The sequence below is a fragment of the Hevea brasiliensis genome, chromosome 18 (assembly GCF_030052815.1).
Source record: "Hevea brasiliensis isolate MT/VB/25A 57/8 chromosome 18, ASM3005281v1, whole genome shotgun sequence".
NCBI classification, from domain to species: Eukaryota; Viridiplantae; Streptophyta; class Magnoliopsida; order Malpighiales; family Euphorbiaceae; genus Hevea; species Hevea brasiliensis.
In genome coordinates, this window is record NC_079510.1 from 36,303,442 (window position 1) to 36,325,164 (window position 21,723).

The 21,723-nt window shown below is 29.0% G+C and overlaps 2 protein-coding genes and 1 pseudogene across 3 annotated transcripts in view; 2 read left to right on the forward strand and 1 right to left on the reverse strand.

Annotated features, from left to right (window-relative positions):
* Positions 1–3,680, reverse strand: part of LOC110669337 (germin-like protein subfamily 1 member 11) — a 46,881-nt gene extending 43,201 nt beyond the window's left edge. The window contains exons 1-2 of one of the 2 annotated variants that reach the window (XM_021830986.2): positions 3,500–3,680; positions 2,609–3,196 (exon numbers count right to left, since the gene is read on the reverse strand). In XM_021830986.2, the coding sequence (XP_021686678.2) occupies positions 2,625–3,196; positions 3,500–3,623 (696 nt within the window). In that variant the 5' untranslated portion in view covers positions 3,624–3,680 and the 3' untranslated portion in view covers positions 2,609–2,624. Of the gene's footprint in view, positions 1–2,473; positions 3,197–3,499 lie in introns of those variants that run through there. The other variant, XM_021830971.2, reaches the window with a different exon arrangement.
* A 9,137-nt stretch (positions 3,681–12,817) lies between these two features.
* LOC110669324 (uncharacterized) lies at positions 12,818–17,061 on the forward strand (annotated as a pseudogene).
* Positions 17,062–18,120: 1,059 nt separating this feature from the next.
* LOC110669318 (phosphoenolpyruvate/phosphate translocator 2, chloroplastic) lies at positions 18,121–21,178 on the forward strand. The gene is made up of 9 exons (XM_021830934.2): positions 18,121–18,683; positions 19,364–19,486; positions 19,586–19,738; positions 19,888–19,973; positions 20,078–20,162; positions 20,289–20,408; positions 20,516–20,593; positions 20,715–20,844; positions 20,933–21,178. The coding sequence occupies exons 1-9, from the start codon at positions 18,306–18,308 to the stop codon at positions 21,007–21,009; spliced, it is 1,230 nt and encodes a 409-aa protein (XP_021686626.2). The 5' UTR covers positions 18,121–18,305; the 3' UTR covers positions 21,010–21,178.
* Positions 21,179–21,723: the final 545 nt, after the last annotated feature.

Consider the following 21,723-nt stretch of genomic DNA (forward strand, 5'->3'; position numbering starts at 1 on the left):
AGGCAAGATGTAATAAATAAATAAATATAGAACGAATATATAACAATAAATTCGTGATAGATAGAAGAAAACAAGATTAAAGGTTATATGAGATTTAATGAGAGTACATAACGATAATGGGTGGTTCATGAACAGAAAAAATATGTGTTTTTAAACAACTAAAAAATTTCTAGTTTTAATCCACTAATCATAAATATTAAGTCCCTAATCCTTAAAAGCAGCAAGCAAATAAAGTTAAAAAATAAAAAAAATAAAATTAGTTCCCAAAAAATAGGGAACAAACTTTACTAGGTCAAAAAGATTTTTTTATAATTAATATATATATATATATATATATATATATATATATATATATATAATTTTAAATCAAAAATCCAACATTCATATCAAGAAGTCAAATCTTTATGCAAATTTTCTATTTAATCAAAATTTTTTATTTTGACAATTAAGGCATAAATAGTTCATAACATTTACATTTCGGTGAATTAATTAAATTTTTTTAATTTTAATAAAATCAATTAAAATTTTAAAATTAATTAAATTTTATTTAAAATTAAAATTGAATTTTGAAAAGTATGTCAATACTATCTGTCATGATAAATGACATTTTTATTTTATCTCAAATAAGTGGGTTCCACATAACATATAAGCAAATTAAAAAACATTTAACCTTATTGAACTACAATTTTTATAAGAAAGCAATTAAATTATATAAATTATAATAAAATATTCATTTCTCTCACATAATTAAAAGAAAGAGAGAGAGTTGTTAACATAAATTTCAAGAAATTATAAATAATTATTATATTTAATAAATATAAAAAATTTATTAAAAAAATTAATATTTCTTAATTTTTAAAAAAAATTAATAATTATAAATAAATTTTAAAAAACGGCAAACAAAAGTGGAAGATGGATTATTTAAATAAAGTATTTTGTTTAATGACTCTGATTGGTTGGGCTTTGAAACGAACCGACCCATTATTAAGAACCTAATAGCCCAAAAGCAAAATGGATTGAGAATAGAGGGAAGGGAGGACGGGAAAAGAGAGGAAGAAGAGAACAGAGAACACTATTCCAAGTAGAAAGCCGTTGGCCACTTTGCTCCTCTTTTTCATTCTCCCTTAGCCACTCCTCAATACCATATTGCAAGTGAGTGTGTTTTTTTTTATTATTATTTTTACTTTTTAAATCTAAATTATTGGACTTGCACTTTGATTACTTGCTCTACTTTGTAGTTGATCTTGGGTTGGTATTAGTATAATCTTCAATTTCTTGGACAACAGCCAGTTTTCATGATGTCTTATTTTTAAATTTGGCTTGTTTTAGTGGATATTTGGTGTGGTTTATTTTCCTCCATTGAGCTTTTTCTGTATGGTAGCTACAGCTGGTGTGGAGTTATTCTGCTTATAATCAATTTTTGGAGTTTAGAAAAATGCGTGCTTTGGTTATGCGAGTTTGTTTATTGAAAGTTGTAGTATCACATTAGCTCACTTGAATTTTGGCCCGAATGGAGAATGTGAATTCATGTGGATGATTTTTTTTTTTAATTTTTAAAAAATATTTTTTAAAATAATAAAAATAAAAAATAAATATATAAAATTAAAGATTTATTTTAAACGAAGGAAATCAGAATACCTGCCCTTACAGCAGTAATTTCACCACAAAAAGCCAGTCCGTCTCTAGTAGATTGGGATACAACACGCGAATGGGCTTAGAACTGTTGGGCCCATTAGAATAGAATTTTTTTTTAATTAATTTACAATTCAGTCCTTAAGATATAGCAAATTCACATGTAGTCCTTGATTTACTTTTGTGTAACAATTTAATCCTAAATTTAAATTCTATTAACAAATTAGTTCCTATTATTAATTGCTTTTCAATTTAAAACAATTTAGTCCATACTTTTTGTTTTAATAACAAAATAGTCTCTACATCTAAATTTTATATTGAAGTAATTATATATTTTATATTTAAATAATTATATAAAATTATTTTAAAATAATGTATATAATCAGACTAATTTATTTTATATGTGGATTCTATATTTATTATGTTGATATCGCATTTCATTTACTCACTACCACATGTTGTGAAGGCTTAAAATTTTAATGAATGACTAAATGTAGAATTTTATAAATATATATATATAAGCAGATAAACATGTTTATCTTTTGAAAATAGACATGATTAATGTGTTATTTAATTACTTTTTGTATTGATCATTGACGTTTTTATAAGAATTTTATAATTAAATTCATTGTCAAATTGTGATTAATAAATCTTGTATGTTTTTATTACCTAATGGTCACAGTTATAGATTAAAAAAAATGTGTCATATGGTTATTTTTTATTTTATTTGCTTCTTTATTAGATCTTTCATGTACATCCGGCTTAAAGTGATGCACGTATGATTATTATAAAGACATGTACATATATTAAGAGATAGACATAGAGAGAGAAAATCAAATAAAATTATTGAAAGAGGCAATAGGCATATCTTATTACCTTTATTATTAATCAATACATTGGAAGATGAATACAAACAACATGAATTTTCCTTTTTATTTATTACAATTAATAGTGATCAAATGACCTAAATGATGACATTTGCTTGAATAAATTCAAGAATAGCTGTTAAGATCTGATGGATTCACCCATTCTTGTCTCTGAAGTTTGGTGACTAAATCCTTGTCAAGATGGAATGCTCTTGTTAGAACATCAGGATTAATGGATGGGCTAGCTCCAAAAACTGTATTTGCTGTTGTCACAACTCCTGGATTTTGACTGTTTAATGCTGCTATGGCAACTGCAGGATTTTTTCCAATATTCAACTGGAAGTGAATGAGTCCAAATGGAAATACAAAAACATCTCCTGCCTTGAGAACTTTGGCAAAAACACGATGATCAGGATTGGATGTGATAAAACCAGCATACAAAGTTCCTTCCAAGACAGTTAAGATCTCTGAAGCTCGAGGGTGATGGTGGGGTGGGTTTAGTCCACCATTTGCTTCATAATCGATACGAACAATGGATAGGCCATTAGTATTAAGTCCTGGTATCGAATCCACAGTCAAAAGGTTGGTACGTGCTCCAAGTTGTTTGGAAGTTTCGCTGGCAATATTAAGCCCAGAATAGAAGAAATCATCTGCTGTGACATGGTCTGGGTCCTTGCAAAATTTTCCATTCACCAACACTGCATGAAAGAAATGTAATCATTAGCACAATTTTATTGCCATTAATGCGTGTAACCCTCATATGTACAACAAATATATTTTAATCATAGATTATGATGAAATCCATTTGATTACCATAAAATTCACATAAGATTTATTATAGATTATAATTCATATGATTATAATGAAAATGACACGAAACCTATCATAATAAATTACTATAACAAAATTTTCAGAAATGAAAATAAATTTGAAAATGCCGCTCAAAAAAAGTACTCAATTAATAGTAGTAATAAAAGGAAATAGCATAAGCGGTTGCATACCACCAGAGCTAGCATCATCAGTTGCCACACAGAAGTCATGGAGAGGGCTAGGGTCATAAGCAATGGCAAATGAGGAAGCCAAAGCCAAGAAAGCAAGAGCTACGAGGAAATTAGAACCTTTCATTATGTTTGCTGGGAAGCTTAGAATTCTTTGGTGAGTTTTGTTTTTGTAAGGGATGAGAAATCTTGCATGGGATGCTTGGGTATTTATAGATGAGGGTTTTTAGCCAGGGCGACCAAAGAAAATTCAAGAATTAATCAAACAAGGAAGGTTTTTCAAATTTGTAATCTTAATCTGAAGGTCAATTATCTAATTTGCATGGAATACATCTTCATGACATCGTGCATGTGGCTTGAGGTTGACCTTTTAAGTTGGCCAACCTTTCTTTCATACCTTCTTTTTTTACTTGAATTCCAAAATTCTTTTACAAATAACTTTCATAATTTAAACTTTAAATTTCATAGAGTACGTATATGACAGTCAATCTAATCTAGATTTTTTTTTTATTTTTTCTGCTATTAAAAATAATTTGAGTTAATTATTTTAGGTTAAATATTTACTCATAGCTAATTGTACAAGGAAAATAAATAAATATATATATGTGTGTGTGAGAAATACAATTTTATCTCTTAAAAGAAAAGCTACCTTAATGTTTTTTTCTCCCTTATGTCTAAGTTAATTATCCAAATATAAGTAGATAACATTATTTTGTCATTGAGGTTTAATAATATTTTTTGCCAATGTAATTACATATTCATGTCTGATTCAATTTTATTTATAAAAATGTTGTCAAATATATAATAAGAGACCAGATGGGTATTTAAATAATTTTAATATGAATAACACTTATTTCTCTTTTGGGTTAATTACAAAGATTTGAAAAATATAATTTTCCTTTTTTCTCTTCCTTTCTCATCTCTATCTCAGGTTAAAACAAAAGAATTTTTAAAGAAAATTAAAATTTTTTAATTTCTTATCTTTTTTCCATTTCCTTTGATTCAAGCAAGGAGTTAGAATATAGTCAAAATTTTGTCTAAACCTGATTCATTATATATCTAAGATATAAATATGTGAATCGTACTTTTTTGATATACAGGTCTTACATATAAAATATGTCTTAAATTATAATAAATTAAATTTAAACCAAAAAACTTTACATATTATTTTAGTCAAATAAACAAAATGTCATACACCAATCGGTAATAAGGGATAAGCACAGAAGAACATTAATTATAAATGATCACCATTATATATGCAAGACGACGATAATTAAAAACGAAAGACGTTTCTATTCTGCACATAAAAATGGAAATTATCCATTTTGTTTGTTGAATTTCAATATAAAGACAGAATTTCAATACGTTGAATTTCTGTGGCAGTGCTCATGATCCATCGCTGCAATTTGTTGACACGTAATTGTCCTATTCATTCGTCACAATGCGTTTCGAATTCTCTCTCTTTCATCTTGGCCTCCTCTCCTTTGTTTGATTTCTCTTCTTAATTATTTCCTAATTCAAAGCTACATTCAAATGGGTAATTGGCACCTTCGAAAGTCGCTACACTACAATTTCATGGCTGCTGCTGCCCATTTATTATCCACAAATTAAAATTACTTAGCTAATTAATTTCTCAATCTATTTAATTATATATATATATATAATTTAAAGATAACACAGTTCTTCAGTACAAAATTTAGTGTTCATATAGAATTAATTTAAAATAAATAAATGAATATAGCACTATAAATCAAAATACTATTTATTGTTTATGTGACTTCTATTAATTTTTTTAATTTAAGATTTTATAATTTTAAAAATAATTTTAGTATTATTAAATTAAAAATTATTTGTTCTTAATTTATTCTATATGAAAATTAAAATTTTATAAAAATTTAATTTAATTTTTTTTTTATCAATTCTCATGTTTAAAAATCTAATGGTTTTATTTGGAATACTACACGATGACACTTGATTTATATTTATTTTAAAATGATTTTTTTTGAATTAAAAAGAATTAATTTCTTTCATTTTAAATATGAAATAGGTAAAAAAAATATTAAATTAAATTTTTGTAAAATTTTAATTTCTAAAATGAAGAATAAATAAAAGAATTCAATTTTTTTAACTTAAAAAAATACAAACTATGATAAACAAATAATGATCTAAGTTAAAAAAAATAAATTATTTTATTTAAATATAAAAATTAACTAAAAATAAATCAACTAAATTGAATTTTTATAAAATTAATATAGAAATATAATTGTATGAAAATTGAATTAATTTTTTGTTTTTTTTTTTTTTATAAATGATTTTCTTTTTCCAACTGAAGCCTTAATAGGTTATGTCGTATTTGCTTGTGTCATTTGTTATTCATTAAGGCTCAATAGAGAATAAGGTCCACTTTTGACCACCAAAGACGTATGATAATTAATTAATACTAAAATATTAATGTAATCATTGTGAGAATAACGGAACATAGAGTTTAAAATTTCAAAATCCCATACATAGCCTTAATAAAATTAAATAATAATATCTACCTGGTTGGTATTCTTATGTCTTCCAAAGAATCAATGGGGGATTTCAAATTTGAGTTTTACTTTATTTTTTATATATATTATTTTCTTTTAATTCATATGTTTTATGGATTTTTTTTTCTAATAAATAAAACGGACATTAAAAAAAACATTTTTTAAATAATATAATTTTATTAATAAAATTAAATAAATAAAATATTAATTGACATTCATATTGCTCTTCTCTTTTCTCTAGTCCTAACTCTCACTGACTAATGGTATAACCGTTATACATACAACGATTTAATCATAATCATTGATTATGGTGAAACTCATGTGAAACCCACCATAATCAATTATTACAATAAAATTATTATATGCATATCAATTTTATTATATAATTTTTCTTTAATAAAACTCTAGAATTTCCCTTACAAACATGGTGATAGTTGTCTCTCTAAATAACATTTGCAGTAAAAATTACACAACTCTCATCAATCGATTTTCTCTTATACTATCCATGATGGAATTAAAAAGGTCTAATAAAATTTACGATTTTTAAAATTTTAATTTTTAATTAAAAATATATTATATGTGATTATTTATATTTTACTTTTAAAATAATATATATCTAAATATTACATATGTAATTATCTAAATATTGTGTTCATCATTACCTATTATGGAGTTAATGCATATTAATGGTCCTAAACATCTACATCCTCTGCTATTCGATGGTGTATTTCATCTATGGAGTTTATATATATATATATATATATATATGTATGTATAGAGTATAGCACGTAACTTTTTTTTTTGTGTATTTATTTAATTGTTATCATTCACATGGGAGGCTTTCATAAAGAACATGAATCCTATTTAAAGCATATTTTTATTACATTGTTGCAATCTCACATGGGATATAAGACATGAACTAATTTCTAAAAAAAAATGTAATAAATTTGATAGAAAATTTACCTAAATAATTTTTTTAACATTATCTTGATGACCTTGTAGCATATATAGTCATAAAAGATTCCAATTGATATGATCTAGGTTAAAATTAATATATAATTAAGAAAGAAAATAGATATTTTCAACGGTACAATTAAGGTTCAAGCCAATAATTATTTTCAATAATTTTACCCCTAAATGCTTTTGGTAAGTATACATTGGAATTAATTAGTGCAATATTTAAAAATAATTTCAATATCATTAAGGTAAAGATAATTAATTTTACTAATAAGTTTTAATTTAATGATACTGAAGTAATTTTCCAAACTATGACCATAAAGTTTAAATTCGAATCTCAATCAGATTTAATTATCAAAGAAAAAAGGGAAGATAGATTGGTTCTTATTGTTCGATCTAATAAGTCCTTATCCACTATTAAAAAAACATACATGAATGATAGTATACGATATGGGCTACAGAATAAGGATCAAAACTTTACTATGTAAAAGTGAAAATATAAGAGTAAATTACTACTTAATTTCTGAGATTTAGTAACACTTATAATTTAGTTTCTGTATTTTTAAAATTAAATAATTTAGTCTTTTTATCTAATTTCTCATTTAACTAATCATTAATTATAGTAAAAATGGCCAAAATGCCATCAATTCTATATATTTTCTAACTGAGTGATTTAATCAAAAGATTTTGTATCATAAACAAAATAAACCCTTGATTTAAACTTTATTAACAAAATAATTATTTGATTTAAACTATTTTATTTATAACATAAAATTTCAGAAACTAAATTGTTTAAGTTAAAAAAAATTGATTTAAGGGCATTTTAGTCATTGTCACTATAATTAATGGTAAATTTTGAATTAGAGATTAAATTGTAGGTTTTATCAAATCTTAGAATTTGAAAATATAAAATAAAATTTTCCAAATCTCATAAAGTAAATTGTAGTTTATCTAAAATTTAATTAGACTAAATTGGTTGGTGCATAGGGGCTCAAACAAATATGAAGGAATTGCACCATGTGCTTTGCGATCTCAATGCATGATTTTGTTTTAGAACAATTTATAGGAACAAAGAAAGACACATGACCTCCGGATAAACTTCTTACAAAATGTGACAACTAGATGTGGAAAATACATTTGGGTCGGATAAATTTTGAGTTGCATATCATATTATATTATTCTTTTTAGTAGGATTCAAGTTAGATGATTTTATGTTGTGATTAATTTGGAATTATCAGTTATCTATCGAATTGCTATGTGTAAATGATTTCAGCCAATTTACAAATTATATATTATTTTCAACTAAAATATTAATTTTATTTATTTAATTTTTTAATAAAAATAACTTAAATGAATTAGTTTTGAGTCAGGTCATGTTGAGCCATCAAGTTATTAAACCTCAAATAACGCTCAAAATGTTAAAGGGCAAAGTAAATTTAGAAAGTGTTTGGCTTAACTTTTACAATCAGCTTATAAGCACCTAAAGCTTATAAGTTAATTCGAGCTTATAAACATTTAAAATTTTAAACAGTTACATGTTTGGTTTAAGTATTTTTAAGTAACTAATAAGCAGTTAATTTGTTTGATAAAAAATAACTTATAAACACATTTATTATGAAAATAAATAAAAAAAGATATTAAATAAGATTTATGATGAAATTTTAAAAATTAAACAAGGATAATATAGTAAAATATTTTATCATACTAACTTATAAGTACATAGCTTATAAACACTAAAATAAAAAGTTAAGTCTCTCAGCTTATTTTTTTAGTTTATAAATTCAACTTATAAGTCAAAAAATTTTTATAAACAAACTAATCAGCTTATAAGTTAAGACAAACACCCTTTTAATATCATATGATTTACTGTTTTTCCTTTTATTATTAAGAGAAATTGTATATATGGAGTTCTTCGAATACCCAGTTCTGTTATTGTTTAGCAAATATCAAGTGCAGGTTCTCTTCGCTGACCTAGGGCTTCTAGTCGCATTCTTTGCTTAGAATAAAGTGGGTTACTTTTTAATTCAAAATGGCTACTCTGTAGTTTTTAAGGCTTCTCAAGGATGCAACTAAACTCTCAAGAAAATGACTGTTGCTTGGCAACTATAACTTGTGCTTGGATTAATGCCCAACCATATGCATATGCTGCAACATTTGGATGCATTTTGGCTTTGTTCTGCCCCCTATATAAGGAGGAAATGAGGTCTTCATGTGGAACAACTTAGACAGACAACAATTATTTTTGCTCAGTTTGGATTAATCCAATCAACTCAAATCCCGACCAAAAAATAATAGCATGAAGACACAGTGTAAAAGAGGAAAGCGACAAACCTAAACTTAGTGTTCTCTTTCAATACATATGATGTCCCAAAATATGTCCAAGAGGGGGGTGAATTGGACTTTAAAAATAATTTTTCGGTTCTTGCTCAAAACTTTTGAAAAATTACAGCTTGGTTCAACCTAATTTTCTAATGTGAAATATGTGCAATACTCCTCAATTGATAAGTTGATACAAAGTTGGCTCATAAGCATTTAGTATACTGATCTAACAGAATATATTGGTATTCAGTAAAAATTTTAGTAATCTGAATACGATCACAACACATCAAACAGAGCAGTACACTAAATATATTAGTTGACAGCAGATATAGCAATAAGCAAATTATATCAGATATCAACAGATTCAATAGTAAACCAATTATCTCAGCAAAATCACTTCAATCAGAAAATTAAAATGTATAAATATAAAGAGTAAGGGTTGAGAAAATTGAACACTGAATTTTTATAGTGGTTCAGCTCAACTAGCCTACATCTACTCTCTCAAAGATCCCACTTTGAGTCTTCACTCCACTAATCTTCTCTTTTAAAGGCAAGAGACAAAAGACCTTTACAAATCTTCTCACCAAAGTCTTTACAAGTAGCTTCACACTTCTACCAAGTGTTATCCGAAACACTTTTCACAATCAAGCTTCAATAGGTGCTTGAATGACCTCTCATAAATGATAAGAAAGTGTTTAAAACTCAATCTCACTCAATATAACAGAATCTATAAAGAAGAGATGAGTAGGTAAGCCAATGATGAGCAATAAAAACAATTTGAGCACTTTGAATAAAAGCTTTAATGATCTTAAGAGGTTAGAAATAGTAGAGAGACTTTCATTAAGTGCAAAATGGCCAAGGACAGGTGTATTTATAGCTTTGGAATGTTTCTGACCGTTTGAGAACTCATTTGAACATTACAATTTCAAATTTCAAGAAAATAGCCATTATTTTGTCTTTTTCTGCGATGTTGTGCAGAGTTGAGATAGTTAGCATACCAGAAAAAGTAGCAAACCAGTTAGCATACCAAAATAAGTAGCAAACCAGTTAGCATACTAGGAAAACTTTTCTGCATAACTTTAAAAACTTTAAAACTTTACATCAAATCATAATTAAATGCTTTTAGGCCATTGATGATATTTAAAAGAAAATAATTGAGGAATTAAAAATAAGTATCATTGGCTTCTACTCCTCAATTCTTTTCACAAGTAATCTTAAAAGTTAAAAATAACTTATATATTACATATACCTTCAAATTTAATCTTCAATGCAGTTTTGGAAGGTAACCTTTTCCTCATTTATCTCCTTTAATTCATCCTGTGTTATCTTAAAATGTCATCATTTCTTTAAAAGTACGAAACCATCATGAATTCCTTGAATCTTTTTCTTTGTCCTTTGAGAAGCACAACACTTAACACAAGATTTATTTGATTCTAGTTGAGTTTTGTTATCATCAAAATCTATGTTCCTTTGAGCTCATGGGGTCAATAACATATATATCTGATCCCATCTTTATTCATTATTGAGAGCTTGAAGTCCAAATTGGATTTTCTATATGATGGTTTATCTACTTGTTAACTTAGTTTGAAATCCCATTTTGCAAGCAGTAAATGACACTATGGGCAAAATTTTCTTATGAATGTGCTTTATGCAGTTTTCCTTGACCTACAGCCAATCAGGACTTTTGAGGCTTCATGAATCCTGATCAAACACAAAGTTGCTACCTCTAATAGGCTCATCAAGCCGAATATAACTTGGTTTAATGGTTGAAAGCATTTTACTTACATAATATAATTAAGTTTGAATCCTTATTCGCACTAAAAAAGAAAGTATCAATGACGGATTGATGGATCTATCGTTAAATCTGTTACTAATTTGTCTCAAAAATATAGATTAGCGACAGATCTATAAATCTGTTATTGAAATATATTAGTGATGAGGTTTTCAGCGATAAATATAATTCGTTATTAATCCATAGATAATTAAAAAAATTGACTTGCAATGATAAATTTTTGCCCATCGCTAAAGTATCAGCGACGGATTAGTGAAGCATCAGCAACAAATCTATAGCTAATCAATATTTTTCTACAAAATTTTGATCTATCACTAAATCTCTATTTGATACTTGTGTTTTCTTTTAATATTCCTCCAATCTATCTACTCAAAGGGATGTTGCCAAAATTAACTCTTCAATTATACGTGTGAGCGTTCATATATGTCTCAGTGTAGTTTGTTTTGATAATATTTGAGTGAGATGATACGTATGAGGTTTGCAAGTGCACAATCCATCTTTTTCTACTTGTTGAAAATAATATATTTCTGTAGTTTGTTTTGATAACATTTCTTTCCTCAAACAACGAATCAAAATATTTCAATAAATTTTTTCACTTATTAATAATCTCTAAATCTTTAATTTGTATTCAAATTTTATGTTAGACAATGTGAATATGATTACATTATATCAAAAATAAAATTACTTTATAAATAGAGGTTGGATCGAGTGGAAGGGATTCAATTCCTCTTAAGTAAGGTATATATATATATATATATATATATATATATATATATATATATATATATATATATATATATATATATATATATATATATATATGAAAGGGTCACCATTTTTACATTAATTTATTTTTTTTTCATAAAACATTTTCTTTACGAAATTAAAATTATGTAAAATTTACAAAATAGAAAATATACAATTTATAAAATTTTCTATAAAACAAAGTAATCGTTTTTTTATAAGAATAATCATAAAATCTACCATTACTCGAATTTAAAAATTAAATTCATCATATTTATTTTAAAATAATCAGACAAATAACAAATTAAAATTATAATAATTTTAATTAAATTCATAAATATCAATATATACAATTATTATTATTATTATTATTATTACATAATGTAGGTTATTGATTTAAGTATATGTTAGATATTCAAAGATAATTAAAGGGCCTAATCATATCAAGAAGTCAAATCTTTATGCAAATTTTCCATTTAATCAAAATTTTTATTTTGACAATTAAGGCTCAATTTCTAAATGCCTAATGGCATAAATAGTTCATAATATTTACATTTTGGTGAATTAATCAAATTTTTTTAATTTTAATAAAATGAATTAAAATTTTAAAATTGATAAATTTTTATTTAAAATTAAACATAAATTTTAAAAAAAGAAAATAAAAAAATGTAACCTTATTCAACTACGATTTAAAAAAAAAAACTAAATTATAATAAAATATTCATTTGTCCCACATAATTAAAAAGAAAGAGAGAGGTGTTAACATAAATTTTAAAAAATTATATAAATAATTATTATATTTAATAAATATAAAAAAATTATAAAAAAATATTACTTAATTTTTTTAAGAAAATTAATAATTATAAATAAATTTTAAAAAACGGCAAACAAAAGTGGAAGATGGATTATTTAAATAAAGTATTTTGTTTAATAACTCTGATTGGTTGGGCTTTGAAACGAACCGACCCATTATTAAGAACCCAATAGCCCAAAAGCAAAATGGATTGAGAATAGAGGGAAGGGAGGACGGGAAAAAGGAGGAAGAAGAGAACAGAGAACCCTATTCCAAGTAGAAAGCCGTTGGCCACTTTGCTCCTCTATTTCATTCTCCCTTAGCCACTCCTCAATACCATATTGCAAGTGAGTTTGCTTTTTTTTTTTTTTTTTTTTTTACTTTTTAAATCTAAATTATAGGACTTGCACTTTGATTACTTGCTCCACTTTGTACTTGCTCTGTAGTTGATCTTGGGTTGGTATTAGTATAATCTTCATTTCTTGTACAACAGCCAGTTTTCATGATGTCTTAATTTTGAATTTGGCTTGTTTTAGTGGATATTTGGTGTGGTTTATTTTCCTCCATTGAGCTTTTTCTGTATTTTGACTCCTTTCTTTGTCTATGCTTAACTAGCTACAGCTGGTGTGGAGTTGCTGGTTCTAGTGTTTTAGCTTTTTGTTTACATGTTTTGTTAGTAGTTATTCTGCTTATTATCATTTTTTGGAGTTTAGACAAATGCATGCTTTGGTTATGTGAGTTTGTTTATTGAAAGTTGTAGTATCACAATCGCTCACTTTAATTTTGGCCCTTAATATAACAGAATGGAGAATTTGAATTCGTGTGGATGATTTGCATTGGAATTCTGATGGGTTTGAGTTGAGTTATTCGTTGCTGAAAATGGAACCCATGAATGTTGCTTTTGAATTTAACATTTTCATCAATTATAGCCCAAAACCAATCGCAAGGACCTGGAGAATTCAAATGGAAGAGTTGTTTTGTTGATTGGGGTGGGGATAGGGGCAGCAAGTCAACAATGGATTAACATTATTTATGTCATAGTCTCTTACATATGGGATTGCATATGCCATCCATGAGTTTTATGTGATTGTTTTAGATTGCTTCTTTACCAGAGGAACTCTCTTTAATACAGTGGGAATTAAGAACTCATACAGTTACTATTTTTTTCCCCTTCAATATTGAAGTGGTGGGAAAGGGGTGATTTGAACACAAGTACTGCTCTAAAGAGAAGAGGCAAAGCTACCAATTAAGCTATACCGTGGCCACTGTTTAATGTTGCCATAAGTTCAATCCTTTGTGGGGTTAGAGTTGTATTGTTAAATTCCATGTTTTACTTTCACTAACTTATTATTATAAACTTATGTTGAATGCCATTCAACTATGAAAACAAGCTTTAGTTTTGTCATCGGCTTGCTCACAAATCTTCTGTTAGCAAATAAAAGAGAAAGTAGTACTTTTAAAAGACCTTCTTCTGTTTATCAGACAAAAGCATCTGATGGTTGTCATAGGGTTCTCTAGTTAATTTGCTAATGTGCTTATCGTTATTTGTATTCCATTCATGACAGATTTCGCTTCTACCGACCCTTGCAACAGACCCCCATTTAAAGATGTTGCTTATTGATCCAAAAAAGAAGTTATCATTCTCACGGTGCATCAGAGATGGCGATCTGGTTATCGTCTGTGAGAAGCATGATACAATGAAGGCCACTAAAGTATGTGAGATCTCAGTGCTTCAGAACCGTTTTGGTGTATTTAAACCTTCAGATTGGATTGGAAAGCCTTTTGGATCCAAAGTGTTTAGCAACAAGGGTGGATTTTGTCTACTTATTAGCTCCATCCCCTGAATAGACTCTGGTTTTAAGCCACAGGACTCAGATTCTTTATATTGCTGATATTTCCTTTGTGATTACATACTTGGAGATAGTTCCTGGTTGTTTGGTACTTGAGTCTGGCACTGGTAGTGGATCTTTAACTACCTCACCAGCAAGGGCTGTGGCTCCTACAGGACATGTTTATACATTTGATTTCCATGAACAAAGGGCTGCCTCAGCAAGGTAAGAAATGGGGTTCACCTGGTATAGTGCCTCCCAATTTAATAATTTGTGGTTTTAGTATTTGTTAGTGGGAATTGTTTGATTGTTTAATTGCATTGAATATTTTAAAAGAATTAATGAATAAACTAAATTCTGTTACAAATCTAGGATCCAAAATCAGTGATATCGGATTTGTTATCTATAACGTGAAAAAGTGACCTCATCTTCTCATAATAAAATAAGTATTTAATATATTCAATTAATGTACTAGAAAAGCATGTTTCTAATTAGGAAACTGGACAAAGGCCAAACTAAAAGGAGGGAGATACTGCATTTAGTTAGATAGTTGCAGTAAGATTAGACCTAGGCACTTTAATTGAAGCTAAGCTTCAGACATAATCAAGTTTTTCTTCTTCTTTATGTCCTTTTATTTTTTTGGCTGGGGGGGTGGTTCTTGGGGCAAGAAGATTCTACTACTATTCATACCAGATTTCGCTTCTGCCGACCCTTGCAACAGACCCCCATTTAAAGATGTTGCTTATTGATCCAAAAAAGAAGTTATCATTCTCACGGTGCATCAGAGATGGCGATCTGGTTATCGTCTGTGAGAAGCATGATACAATGAAGGCCACTAAAGTATGTGAGATCTCAGTGCTTCAGAACCGTTTTGGTGTATTTAAACCTTCAGACTGGATTGGAAAGCCTTTTGGATCCAAAGTGTTTAGCAACAAGGGTGGATTTTGTCTAATTATTAGCTCCATCCCCTGAACTATGGACTCTGGTTTTAAGCCACAGGACTCAGATTCTTAATATTGCTGATATTTACTTTGTGATTACATACTTGGAGATAGTTCCTGGTTGTTTGGTACTTGAGTCTGGCACTGGGAGTGGATCTTTAACGACCTCACCAGCAAGGGCTGTGGCTCCTACAGGACATGTTTATACATTTGATTTCCATGAATAAAGGGCTGCCTCAGCAAGGTAAGAAATGGGGTTCACCTGGTATAGTGCCTCCCAATTTAATAATTTGTGGTTTTAGTATTTGTTAGTGGGAATTGTTTGATTGTTTAATTGCATTGAATATTTTAAAAGAATTAATGAATAAACTAAATTCTGTTACAAATCTAGGATCCAAAATCAGTGATATCGGATTTGTTATCTATAACGTGAAAAAGTGACCTCATCTTCTCATAGTATAAAAGAAGTATTTAATATATTCAATTAATGTACTAGAAAAGCATGTTTTTAATTAGGAAACTGGACAAAGGCCAAACTAAAAGGAGTGAGATACTGCATTTATTTAGATAGTTGCAGTAAGATTAGACCTAGGCACTTTAATTGAAGCTAAGCTTCAGACATAATCAAGTTTTTCTTCTTCTTTATGTCCTTTTATATTTTTGGCTGGGGCGGTGGTTCTTGGGGCAAGAAGATTCTACTACTATTCATACCAGGTTTTATTAATTGATGAAGATGTTGCAAGCTGCTTTTCTTCCCCCACCCCCACCCCACCCACATCTCTTCCCCCCCCCCCCCCCCCCCCTCTCCCCTCTTTCTTGTTTTTTATTTGTAAGTAGGGAAGATTTTGAGAGGACAGGAGTAAGCAGCTTAGTAACAGTTGGAGTTAGAGACATTCAGGGTGAGGGATTTCCAGATGAATATTCTGGGTTGGCTGATTCTGTATTTCTGGATCCACCTCAATCATGGCTGGTTATTCCTTCAGCTGGGAAAATGTTGAAACAAGATGGGATTTTGTGCTCTTTCTCTCCATGCATTGAGCAAGTACAACGCTACTGTGAAACTCTTAGATCAAATTTTACAGGTAAGTTGTAGTACTATTGGTGATTCCTGCCCCTTTTAAATCCAGCAATGTGTTAATATGATATGCTTTGTGTGGTCTAAATATTCTTTCGTCTCTAAATTTTCTATTAACCAGTTGGTTTAAAGCACATTCAATAACACGTTATGGGATATTAATATATGTATCTTGTGCTGGCATATAGACATAAAGACATTTGAGGTGCTTCTTCGGATGTACGAAGTTTGTGAAAGGCAAATGGATTGTGGCCAGAGCGATGAAGATGTTTCTCTTGGATCTCCTCCGTACAAGAGAAGACAGTGCTCAAATGAAAGAAGTAAAGTGCAGGAAAATACCAGTTCTCCTGTAATCATGGCTAGGCCATGTGGTGAATCTAGAGGGCACACTGGCTATTTGACATTTGCAAGACTTAAATGTCAATGATGAATGAATAAATGCAGTCACTCATCCATCCACTTTTTAGGTTAGAAGAATTCTGTGCTCGTATCTGGTTTTGTCTGTGCCTTATTGTGAATTCTTTCTAATCACCTTGAAACTTTAAAAGTTTTGAAGGAAAATTTTGGCTGTGGTATTTGTTTTAGATTTTCTATTTCCTCATTTGATGTTCAGAAGCAATGCATTATGCAATAAAAATAATAATATCTACTGGCTGCTATTTACTCTCTTGATGGTAGAGAAGAAATGGTTTTTGATGAATAATGGCAGTTAGCAGCCAACATAACTATTATAATTTTGGAATCACTTCTGAGATCAAATAGAATCCACGAATTTATGCTTTCTCCCAAATGCTTGGACAAAGCAGGTATTTTTTTTTTTAATGGGAATAATGTACATAAACTATGTGAAGGATTTGTGGAGAATTTTCTTGTCCAATTAAGAAACTTCCATTCAAATGGAAAGGGATTTTAACTTAAATAATTAAAGCATGTTCCATAAATATGTTAAAAATGCAGGTCTAAGTTACGTTTGTTTCACAAAAAATACTTTTCAAGAAAATATTATGCATTTTATAGCGCTTGGGTACTTAAGAAAATAGAGAAAAATTAAATCATTTTTAAAGAAAATGACTTACTCTTTATAAAAGACGAAGTCATTTTTAAGATTTTGATAATCTTATTGAAATGTGAAAATATTTATATATGTATGATATAAATATATACAATTAATTTAATATCACAATCAAATAATAAAAAAAATTCTTATGGAAAATATTTGTTTAAAAAATATTTTTTATAAACAAATATTTTATATATATAAATTATTTTTCATGAAATAAAGAAAATTTAAAATGTTGAAATTTTGATTATTTGATTTAAATGTTGTTAGAGGAACGTGATCCATGAACGTATGATGCAGGCCTGAAGTTGGAGCATTGCCAGTCACATATTTTGCCTCAAATTAGTTCTCTTCCCTGAGGAAATTTATACCATACATTTAACACTTGTCAGCAATAATTTCTACACAAGCATCCAAACATATAAAATAGTTTTAATATGGATAATCCACCATTAGATTTCTTCTTGGATATTTTAAATTTTAGTGCCACCAACCACTTGAAAGTAACTGCAAACTCATCACCAATTCCATATTTCTTGATGATCCATTTGCTGCAAAATTCTAACCACCACCCCACGAGCTACTAAAGACAAAACCACCTATCATTGTCTCTGTTTAAAGTCGATAAAAAAGCAGGCCGCCAAGTGCAAAGCCAATACTTGCTTGTACCATAACCATTCATGCGACTTTTAAATTCTCTACCTCTTCTATACCAGAGAAGAAAATCTCCAGCAGAATCTTTCTCCCTTGTTGTTTTTCAACCTCAAAATGCATACAGCGTTTGTTTTGTCTCTTTCAACCCCATTTTTAAATCAACAGAAACTTCTATATGGAAAATCTATCCCCAGATTTAATCCAACCCTGAAACTCTCTGCTTTCAAACCTATTCAAGCCAGTTGTTCTCATGGCTTCTCATGTCAAAAAACCTCATTTTTGGGTTCTTCCTGTCAATTTTTCAAGTCTCAGATATCTACTTCAATTCTACATTCAAATAGTGGATATCACAGTTTGAATGTCAGAGCCGCCTCAGTTCCTGATAGCACAAGTGCTAATGAAACAAGTGACTTGGTCAGGATTTCGCAGCTAGGTGCTATGTTTGGAATTTGGTATCTTTTGAACATCTACTTCAACATTTTCAACAAACAGGTTCATAATCTGTATAATTTATCTGGCCTGTATCTTCACTCTTTCTGTAAAATTGATCTGTAAACTGTTGCTTTCATTTTCTTGCATATGTCATGTATGGTCCGAGTTTTGTCTTCTCTACCTCTTCTGTGAATTAGCATTGTTTTGAGATTCTGAGCAGAATAATAATAATAATAATAATAATAATAATAATAATAATAATAATAATAATAATAATAATAATAATAATAATAATAATAATAATAATAATAATAATAATAATAATAATAATAATAATAATAATGATTTTCTCGAAGCTATATACTTGGATGATAAAATAAGTTCATGAAAATTTGAAATTATGAATATATTTTTTTTCTAATATATTCATTATCTGGAACTTGTTCATTAGCCATAATACATTATTCATTGCCAAACTCCTTTTCTCTATTTTCTTGGAAACAAGATGGTAATTATTACCACCTTCCTCTACATTTCTAGGATTGAAGAGACTATCAATCACAAGAGTTGAAAATTATCTGAGTTTGCTTTCTTGATTGTCTTATCAATTTAAAAGTTTTGTTGATCGATTTCAACAAATTGCAAGGCAGAAATCAATGGAATTTTAGAGGAAGAAACTAAGAAACTAAGTTATATGTTTATCAAGAAAGCAAGAACCTGTATTTAATGTTTGTTTATAGGTTCTTAAGGTGTATCCATTTCCAGCAACAGTTTCTGCTTTCCAATCTGGCTGTGGGACTGTGATGATTATTATAATGTGGGCATTAAATCTCTACCATAGACCAAAGCTGACTAGTTCGCAGGTACTTTCGTTATTTTAAAGAACTTTTCTTTTTCTTTTTTAATTTTCTTGAATTTTGAATGCAACTGCTATATGTTGCTTCTGATAAATTCACTTTCAGCTTACAGCAATCCTGCCATTGGCTGTAATTCATACGCTGGGAAACCTTTTGATGAATGTTAGTCTTGGAAAAGTTGCTGTTTCATTCACTCACACGATCAAAGCTGTGGAGCCCTTCTTCACAGTCTTATTTGCTGCACTGTTTCTCGGCGAAGTAAGCAATCATGTGCTAATGTTACCAGCTGCTTCTCGTAAATGCTTTTATGTTTTCTTGTGAGGATAAGTGTGGTGATGAAAAGCCAGCTCCTTCTGCCACTTTGTAGTGACCTTATAATGACAGTTTTCACTGCTCTATTTGCACAGAGGCCCTATTTCTGGGCACTTTCCTCCCTTGTACCAATAGTATGTGGAGTAGCTTTGGCATCATTCACTGAGGCCTCTTTTAATTGGTAAGAAATATTATAACCCATTATTGAGTCTCACCCACAAGCTTGAGCTTTTAACTCGAGGGGTTTTTTGACTTAATATGCTTAACTATTCTGTTGTAAATCAGGATTGGTTTCTGCAGTGCTATGGCTTCCAATGTCACTAATCAATCTCGAAATGTACTTAGCAAAAAATTTATGGTTGATAAAGAGGTAACAGAAACACTAATTTTACTTCTGAAATTTCTCCAATTCACCTTTACTTCACATGAAAATCATTAATTCTTGTCTATAGCATTCTTCTGAGTTTGGTCATAACCTGCAGTGTATTCCTGACAGGAAAAATTGGACAACATCAATCTCTTCTCAGTAATAACCATCATTTCTTTTATCCTGTTGGTTCCCACAGCTATTTTCTTGGATGGGTACAAGTTTACTCCTTCATACCTCCAGTCTGCAGTGAGTAGTATCCAAAACAATTGATTGGGACTCCAAAAATATTCCAAGAAACTATTCTGAAAGCCACATTGTTTCTTCCTTCTTTTTTTTTCCCCTCCCTTTTTCAGGCAAACCAAGGGTTGAATGTTAGAGAGCTATGTTTAAGATCTCTTCTCACTGGGTTCTGCTTCCACTCTTATCAACAAGTGAGGTTTTTTATAGTTATTGTTTTGCCTTTTCCACATACTTTAAATCTAAGACCATGTTTGGCATAAAACACATTGGAATGGATATGTTTTAGTTATTAATTTTTCCCTCCTTGTATAGGTCTCTTATATGATACTAGAGATGGTAAACCCTGTTACTCATGCTGTGGGAAACTGTGTGAAGCGTGTGGTTGTGATAGTCTCCTCAGTCATCTTCTTCCAAACGCCAATTTCACCCATTAACTCACTTGGTAATTAACTTTCTTAGAACTAATTTGTTTCAACGAGAAGTTCCATTTCAACTTTTGTTTCTTGAGACTGGCCGGTTTTTAACTACAGGAACTGCATTGGCTCTTGCTGGAGTGTTCTTGTATTCAAGGGCAAAGCAGATAAAACCAATGCCAAAGGCTTCTTGAATTCTATCCCAACAAAAAGGCTCAGTTTGTGTATTTAATCATCTAAAAGAAATTAAACTCAATTTGTTAAAATAGGGTAGAAATTTATAACCTCTGCATTTGTTCTTGGTATTCTGCATGATCTGGCCATGCAAGTTAATATAAAGTCAAATAATGGGAAATTTAGGTACATTTGGAAGAGAAAAATAATCAAGCATCAGCTTCACCCAGCATTCATCAGTCTAAGCAAATTGAACCCATCAAGTCTGATTAGCAGAGAATATTGACACACAATTATAAATAAGAATGGCAAGTTATGAGCATTATATCCTCCATAATTTTGGTGATAAAATTTAACAATTTATAGAAAACCCAATTGGCTGAGATGAAATTCTATATATAATTTATGATTGAAAAATAAAATTCCTGAAAATTCTAGCGAAAGGTGCAAGTAAAACAAGAAAATTACGCCCAAAGTATAGAGCTTTCCATTATGCACAACGTTTAAATTATATTTCATTGCATGCATAATTTAAATATTCTGCTTAACTTTTCAGGACGATTCAAGTGGGAATATAATTATGAACTTAAACCATAATTCCACCTTCACTTTTAAACATAATAAATAAAATTATAATAATAATTTGATTCAGATAAATAATCATATATAATATTATTTTAAATAAATAACTAAGTATTCAATTAATTTAAATAACAACAATTTATGTGAATTTT

What these genes read in the sequence shown, in the direction of transcription:
- LOC110669318 (XM_021830934.2), top strand. Translation starts at nt 18,306, where the DNA reads ATGCATACAGCGTTTGTTTTGTCTCTTTCAACCCCATTTTTAAATCAA. An exon ending in CAAAGCTGACTAGTTCGCAG is followed by an intron (nt 19,487 to 19,585) that starts GTACTTTCGTTA and finishes ATTCACTTTCAG; the next exon opens with CTTACAGCAATCCTGCCATT. An exon ending in AATTTATGGTTGATAAAGAG is followed by an intron (nt 20,163 to 20,288) that starts GTAACAGAAACA and finishes TATTCCTGACAG; the next exon opens with GAAAAATTGGACAACATCAA.